This window comes from Oreochromis niloticus, linkage group LG12 (genome assembly GCF_001858045.2).
Source record: "Oreochromis niloticus isolate F11D_XX linkage group LG12, O_niloticus_UMD_NMBU, whole genome shotgun sequence".
Classification (NCBI taxonomy): Eukaryota; Metazoa; Chordata; class Actinopteri; order Cichliformes; family Cichlidae; genus Oreochromis; species Oreochromis niloticus.
The window spans coordinates 13,310,333-13,318,265 of record NC_031977.2 but is presented as its reverse complement, the minus strand read 5'-3'; the positions used below and the strand labels follow the sequence as shown (position 1 = coordinate 13,318,265).

The following is a 7,933-nucleotide window of genomic DNA, read 5'->3' as shown; positions in this document are numbered from 1 at the left end:
ATCAGGGAAAAAGGGGCTTGGTAATAGTTTCCATCCACAGCTGGAAATAATAGAAATTCCCATAGAGGCGCAGCAGAACCACCTTCCGGTGTTTGACAGCACATGCCAAAAAAGATGATTTCTATAGCAATCTCAATAAATAGGCCTTAGTGTTATAATCCTGTTGGTCTATTCACACTCTTAAGCCTTTAGTGTGTGTCACATTCATATCAATCAAAAAAAAAGGAAAAAGGAGAGTCTTTAGCACTTTCTATGACATCCAGATAGCAGACAGGATCCAGGAAAGTATATTTCTTTTTTTCTTTTACATGAACTCATATCCGCTAACAACCCCAAATATGCAAACACTTGCCCCAGACTAGGACACAAAGGCTAATCCCAAAATAAGTGTCACTTTTTCCATCCTCTGTATCAGGCCCTATGCAGCCACCCAGTATGAGAAAACCTTTGTATTCAAGCTGTAGTCTTGTAAAATCCACAGTGTAATCATGAAGATCGGCTGCATTTCTGGACAAATGTTAAGCTTCTGTTAAGTTCTTGAGGGTTTTATCTGTTAGATTCTTTCACCCTGAGTCCAGAAGCAGCGCAGCCCTGCCATCCAAGATAAATATTTAACAGTCTGGCTGTGAGACCAGGAATCAAAGGTCGCACCTCTGTGAGTCTGCCGCTGTGTTAGAGACAAAAGACAACCATGTTACCAAACAGCTCAACAGGGACCGTTATTTATTCTTCTTGAACCAAGTTTCCAGATGAGCAATCCATTATTCACAGAGGAAAAACTCATTTTTGATTAATAAAGGTCATCTCTGGAACACCAGACACACAAGTACAAGTTTGCAAGCTATTTTTTCCATCAGTGGTCAAATGATGTATGCCCTCTTCTCTGTTGGATCCTCTTTGCAGTCCAAAAAGCAACACCCCAACATATCCTCCAATTTCACTCTGACAGACTTTGCATTGGAAAGCACCTTAACATGAAAGATAGTACCACACCGTCCCTCTGTGGCTCTGAGGGGAACTGTTGGGTCTATTACAGGATTTGTCATATGATATCAGGTTGCACAGACAGATGTCGCCAGAGACAAGGAGCTGTAGTAATTTAGGCAGTCCTATGTATTCCCTCCAATTTAAACACCTGCAAACCTCCACTTCAAACAGTAGGCAGGTTAAATATTTAATAATAAAAATGTTGTTTCATCATAACATGTATTTTCCTCCAGTTATAAAATATGCTGAGACATATAAATTAACTTGCAAATCTTATATATTGATATGTATTCGTTTCAATGACTAATTAGACACCTTTAGTATGTCTAATAATGTGATCAATGATGCATTGTTATTTCCCAGCTAGCGTTTGTTTGATGTTTTTTACTTACTCAGTTTTTAGCATTTACACAGATGAAGTGTATAATATTTAAGTCTTTTCACAGTGCATTAGTATTTTTTACTTAAGCTTAATATTCAAATTAATGCTTTGATCTCTTAAAATAAATGAAATCATACCTTATTACTAAAACTATTTATGTTGTTCTCCACCTTTTGCTTAACCAGACCAGAGTCTGGTACTGCAGGATTAACCTGAGTGTCCCAATCCTGGACCGTTTTTTTAACCATGAGGATCGCAGGCTTGATTTTCGGCTAAGCAGGGAGTCTATGGCAGTGTTGCTAAATCTCATGAACCCGGATCGGCAGCATGGTTGGGGTGCAACAACTGAGACCCTGGTGTTTCTTTTCTGGTTGGCAAGAGGAGCATCCTACAGGTGGTCTCAAGAGTGTTTGGGATGCCTCATTCTACAGTCCACTACATTGTTCATAGACTCACAGAGGGGGTGGTGGCCATTAGCCACTAGATCATGCTGCTCCCAAAGACCCTCAAGGACCTGGAGGTATTGTCCTGTGGGTTTGCAGGGCTGGCACGCCATAGAGCCTTTCTGAGAGCGGTGGGGGCAATCGACGGCTGCCACATCCGCTTCAAGTCTCCAAGCGGCCCTGATGGTCAATGCTACAGAAACAGGAAACTATTCCCATCATTCATCTTGCAGGCAGTTTGTGACCATCAGGGCCGCTTCAATGACACGTACGTGGGCTGGCCTGGGTCGGCAACACAGTGTGTTCTTACCTGAACTCCTGCTTTGATTTTTCTCTTAATGTCCCTATAATCAGTAAATACCTGATTGTAGAGACATTTTTAATCAAACATGGTCTCGACAGGTTTCCTTTTATCACAGTCCATTTAATTTCACTGTAATTTACAGTAAGTTTCATAAAAACACATACAGCTAAATAACAGAAAAGAGCTTATTATGACATATTACACATTAATTATACTGGCATAGTTGAATTTTTTATTTTAAAAAATCCAACATTGCTTTACAATTTACAATAACAATGAAAAATGAACCATACAGCACATTTTGCATTAAGTGTTTAAGTCATACAATGACTTAAAAATTACAAAAATACATTTTGTTTATAAAACAAAAAGAGATGTACTATTTCAATCATTTCAATTTAGAAATATTTCAGTTCAGTGTCTGTACATCAACCTTTTTGTAAAGTTTCTTTCTTCCTCTTCTGCTTCTTCTGGTTGTTCCCTTTCAGGGTCGGCACAGTGGATCATCCTATCATCCTTTTCTGTCTTGCTTTCTTCCTCCTGTCTAACAGCTCCATCTTCAACATCCTTTGTCCAGTTTATTCACTATCACTCTTCTGCATACGTGCAAACCATCTTAGCCTTGCTTTTTTAACTTTGTCTCCAAACCGCTCAATCTGAGCTGTCCTCTAAATGTACTCATTTCTAGTCCTGTCCCGTATGGTCACTAACAGAGACATTCTTAGCATCTTCAAAACTGCCAACACTTGGCCTCCTGTCTGTTTGTCAGTGCCACCATCTCCACACCATACATCCCAGCAGAACATCACTACCATCTTGTAAACGTTCCCTTTCACTCTTGCTGCTATTCTTCTGTCACAATTCCGGGCTGTTGTCTCAGAGATCAGCTGACCTCTATAAACCACCTCTCCACCACTGATGAAGCTCTGATCGTGTGTCGACACAGCGGACAGGTACCAAACTGCTCACAGACTCTGAAGTTGCAGTCTTTACATAAACATCGGTGACCACAAGGCAGTGTGATTCTGGCCTCTTTCACCATGCACACCACACAGATTTTATCTGTGGTAAAAAGAGAGAGATCCCAATTACAAATGTGACATCAGGAAATGAGACCACACTATTACAGCTGATTTCACTTTTATCCTCTCTGGTCAGAAATGTGCAACTGAAATTAGCCAATAATGTTTGAAATGACTCTTTACCTTCTGGCATTTTTGTGTCAAGACAGGAGATGCAGTCATCACGTCTGAAGTTTGAAACATCAGGAACTGAACGAAAGTGACTGTAAGCATCAGGTGAGGTGAGCGGTTCAGGTGCAGGACAGGATCTTCTATGGTAAAGCAGCTTTTTGTTTTTCTTGGAGTCTTCAGCAAAGAGAAAGGAGTATTTGAATAGTCATTCAGTCTATGAATGGTCATTCAGACAACATTTATAACTGTCAGAGCATGTGAATTGCTCTGCATTCACAGAACAGGAAAAACATTCTGCAGGTCAAATATAACTGTGGTTCTAGTGAACTTACCCAGGAATAAAATGGAGCGCGTCTGTCCGTAGATGTCTATCATGGCCCACAGTGGCTGTTTCATGTCCACTCCTGTTAGTCGCTCGTACTCCTCGTTGTTGACACCTACGTATATGCTGCCATGAGAAGAAACCCAAAACTCCAGCTCTGAACCTGCTTGACAAACAGATTCATCCAGTGGAACAGCCCAGTGTCCCGGCTTGTCAGTGAGATTGGGGATGGACATGCAGGGCAGAGGTAGAGATCTGGCTGAGGGTGGCACAGTGGTAAAGCCCACACGCAGAGCCCCGTCCCAGATGGTCGAATCCCTCTCTACTCTCAGACGAATCTTCTCCTGGACCTTCACTGGACGGCTGCTGAACACCAGCCCATTCTTGAAGGTGTTCTCAGTCTTCTCTGCGAGTCGACCTCCATGACTCAGGCGGATCTTTTCTCCCACAGCTTGACTGTCGAAGGTCAGAGGACCGACACAGCGTGAGCTGCATCTGTGTGACACCTCTGACTTGCCAACTACACAGAATTAAATAAAAGTTATTAGTGCTGATATAAAAATATTTCTTTGCATGTGATCAGATGCTTAAATATAATGCATACATTTAATGGTTTTAATGAAAATTAGTAGTCTGACTCACTATTAATAAAAGATAACAGAAAATAATGTGACAAGGTTTTCTATCATGAGCTTATTTTACACCGTTAAGTTGTTTCTGAAAAAGATTTTAGTGCAACTATAAAAGCTAATAAACTTGTAAAGAAGTCATAATAAAATTTGCAAACTCCTGTGCTTTCACTTTTGAGAATCATGTGGCGCTTTGGACTTCATCCTGAACTAAGTTGCATTCAATGTCCACTAGGTGGCCGGTGATTATTCATTGTTTATGTGTGACTCTCACACAGTTATTGTGTGTGCACTTTATCTTTGGCAATAAGCATTTCCTCTAAAACATAAACTTTATATTTAAAGATTTTTACAATTAATTCACAACTTATCATTAAGACATTTTTTTGCAGTTGTTTGCTAATCCTTACAGTACTTTTTTCATATATTCTTTTTTGTTTTCACTCAGTTTTCAGGGATTTATTTCAATAGATAACAGCAGATCTTACATTCTTCAAAGTTACAAGTGAAAAACATCTGTTTCTCATATTTATGCACTATAATTTCCAGAGTCAATTATGTTGTTTGTTTTCATAAAACATAAATAACTGTTTAGTCTCGTAACAATATAGAAACAGCTGATATTTGTTGATTTTGGAATAATAATTATTGATTTACCAAACTGATATATAAAACAGCTCTGTAACTTACATTTAAAAATCCTCATAGAGTATGGCCATGGCATTTTGAAGATGTAAATAATACTTGTCAGCTGAGTCCTGATGGGTGAAGGTGTTCTTCTGCTTTGTGTTTTATAGTGGTTGAAAACACAAACACTCCCAGCATAACCAGGAAAGGAAAAGAGGAGGGCGTGGGGAAGTGACTGTACTTTCTGATGATGTCAGTGACCTCCATTCCCAGTTCAATGTCTGAGAGCTGGGTGAAGACATCAGGACACTCACAGTATAAGTCTTAGTGAGCTTTAATCTTCTGTGCACAGATTCTTGTACTATTGTTAGGCTTTGTTCATACATGTGAAATATCAGCCCAAAACATTTTTTTTGCATTTCTTTCTTTTTTCACTTGTCAGGAATTAAATCCAAACCAACCTGCATGCTTCAAAAAAGCCAAACAGTCTTCCAGGGACATACTAAACACTTTATGTTTGAATAAAAAACAAATAAGAAACAAAATAACTGGATGATGATGGTGCTAATTAAAAATATTTGCTGTTTTTTGGTTTGTTTTTGAGCAGCTTTGTCAGTCCTCTACTTTAGTTTTTATTTTGATGGATATTTTACGGCTATAAAACCGAAACACATTGAACTGTAGAAGAGTGATGCACTTTTCATGCACAATCTAAAATATATATTAGAACATTAACAGTGGTGTAATAGCTAATGATGTTGAAGGTTTAGGAGACGGCTTCTTTGTTGTTTTGCTGTCAGTTTAATCTTTGTTAACAACGCCTGACCTTTTCTGGGAGTGACTTTTATCTGTTGTAAACCTGAAGTTCTCTGCATCTCTCTGCATTTCCGAGAACTTTGTTTACACTCGTTCATACATTATGAAATCCTTTACCTTTACACATTAACAAAGGAGAAACAGCGTAGCTTTTTTATACTCCAAAGTGACTCAGATAAAGCTTTTAAGATAACCTGTGCACAAGTCATAATAAAAGTACCAAACTCTTTTGCTTTTATTTTTGAAAACCAGTTGAAAGTTTGGCCTTAGTCAGATGAGTTGCAGACTGAAACAGGTCACAAGATGGGCCCTGATTTAAAATTCAGGGTTAGTTTTCTTTCTTTTGTCATTGCTGCAGTGGGTGGGATGAAAAAACTTTATGTTTAGATTTCTGTTGATGTAGTTTCATTTTGGGCACGCCTAGTTCAATGTGCTGCAGTAAACATCAGCTGAGTGAAAACAGGACACACACAGCAAAAATCATAAACCTTTTAAGGAGAAGAAGATAATTTGGAAAGAGTTTATGACTGTAAGGCAGGATTGTCCTACTCCAGGCCTCGAGGGCCGGTGTCCTGCAGGTCTTAGACGTGTCCTTGATCCACAACACAGCTGATTCAAATGGTCAAATGACCTCCTCAACATGTCTTGAAGTTCTCCAGAGGCCTGGTAATGAACTCATCATTTGATTCAGGTGTGTAGACCCAGGGTAATATCTAAAACCTGCAGGACACCGGCCCTCGAGGCCTGGAGGTTGGACACTCCGGCTGTAAGGCTTTTTGTCATATATAATCCAAAATGAGAAGAACAACACAAGAAACAAAAAACCTTTAGGATCTGAAAAATATCCATTAAATTAATCACACCTTTTTATAAATACAAATACTGGCTCACAGAACAGGGCTAAGGTTAAAACCTGCTGATTTGTTGTTGCATGTTGTTTGTTCACTGAACTCTAAGTTGCATGCTAAAGAAAAGGTGTTACATACTTAACCTTGATGTTCATTAATTTTCATGTTACAGCCAATCAGTCTTCCAGCTCTTTAATAAACTATTTCACTTTTGAAAAAACAAACAAACAACAGGAAAGCTCCGTGGGGCTGATGATAGATCACAAACTATCTTTGTGATTTATTTCGACCACCAGTGTTATTAATTTGTCACAGTCTGAAAGGTTTTTAATTTCACTGAGATTTTACTGTCGTGGTTCTGGTTCCTTTTGGCCCAGCGTTTTGTGTTTTCTTGTATTCTTGTGGTAGTTTGTATTATTGGGTTATGTTCTGGTTCATTAGTGGTCTTTAGTTTCCCTGTTTGGTGCCTTGATTATTTAGTATTTTCCCCTTGCGTCTTTGATGTCTCGCTCTGTGTTTGTGTTGTCTTGAGTCTTGTTTCCTCCTCGTGTTTCATTCTGTTTTTCCCTGCCTGCCATGTTTATCCACGTTTCCCCAGTCAGTCACATCTCTGTGTCTGTCTGCATCTCTGTGCGTGTCTTCCCGTTACTTCCTGTTTTACTTTGGTAGTTTCCTATCTGTGTGCGCCATGTTTTGCTTTGATTCTCCTATTGTGAAGGTACCTCGTCTGATGTGTTATGTTTACCTTTATTTTCTTCTGTCCACCGTCACGATCTCCCTCAGTCCACACTGTGTGTTCTGTCTGCTAACCTGCCTAGTTTATTTTGCATCTTCAGTTAAGTTAGTTTTTCCTGAGTTTACGTTTCACGTCCTGGAGTCTGCATTTGGGTCCTCCCTTCCTGCCTGCTGCATGCAGTTTATGACATTTACACCTGCAAACAATACAACAATGTAAATAAATAATAATAAAACTAAATGGTCTGACTTGGACATTTGAAGAAGCATCAGACATCTTTTTTTTTTTGGTAACCCAAACCTGAAGTGATGATTTGTACCAGTACAGTTTAGTAACACATTAACAAAAAAAAATTGCTTAGGGTTGTTTTTTTAAATAAATGATAAAGACTTTCAGATAAAGCTTTCAATATAACTATAAATGTAGATAAAGTTTTAAACAGGTCATATTGAAACTCTTCTTTCACTTTGGAGGACTAGGTGAAGGTTCAACCTTCATCTACAATTAACATTTAACTGCTGCACATTTGCAGCTGCTGCAGGTTTTTATCCGAGGAGTTTCAGTCTTCTGCAAGCATCTGTTTTCTTTTCTTTAGCATGATCGATTTAATAATAGTGTTATTTGCAGTAAGTTTCATAATATTAAG

At 38.8% G+C, this 7,933-nt stretch overlaps 1 protein-coding gene across 1 annotated transcript; it reads right to left on the bottom strand.

Moving 5' to 3' along the window:
* Positions 1–3,582: 3,582 nt before the first annotated feature.
* On the bottom strand, positions 3,583–5,030 carry LOC100701756 (E3 ubiquitin-protein ligase NEURL3-like). The gene is made up of 2 exons (XM_013276006.1): positions 4,951–5,030; positions 3,583–4,151 (listed from the first exon to the last, which is right to left on the bottom strand). The coding sequence occupies exons 1-2, from the start codon at positions 4,982–4,984 to the stop codon at positions 3,583–3,585; spliced, it is 603 nt and encodes a 200-aa protein (XP_013131460.1). The 5' UTR covers positions 4,985–5,030.
* Positions 5,031–7,933: the final 2,903 nt, after the last annotated feature.

What these genes read in the sequence shown, in the direction of transcription:
- LOC100701756 (XM_013276006.1), bottom strand. Translation starts at nt 4,984, where the DNA reads ATGCCATGGCCATACTCTATGAGGATTTTTAAAT. An exon ending in CTCTATGAGGATTTTTAAAT is followed by an intron (nt 4,152 to 4,950) that starts GTAAGTTACAGA and finishes AATTCTGTGTAG; the next exon opens with TTGGCAAGTCAGAGGTGTCA.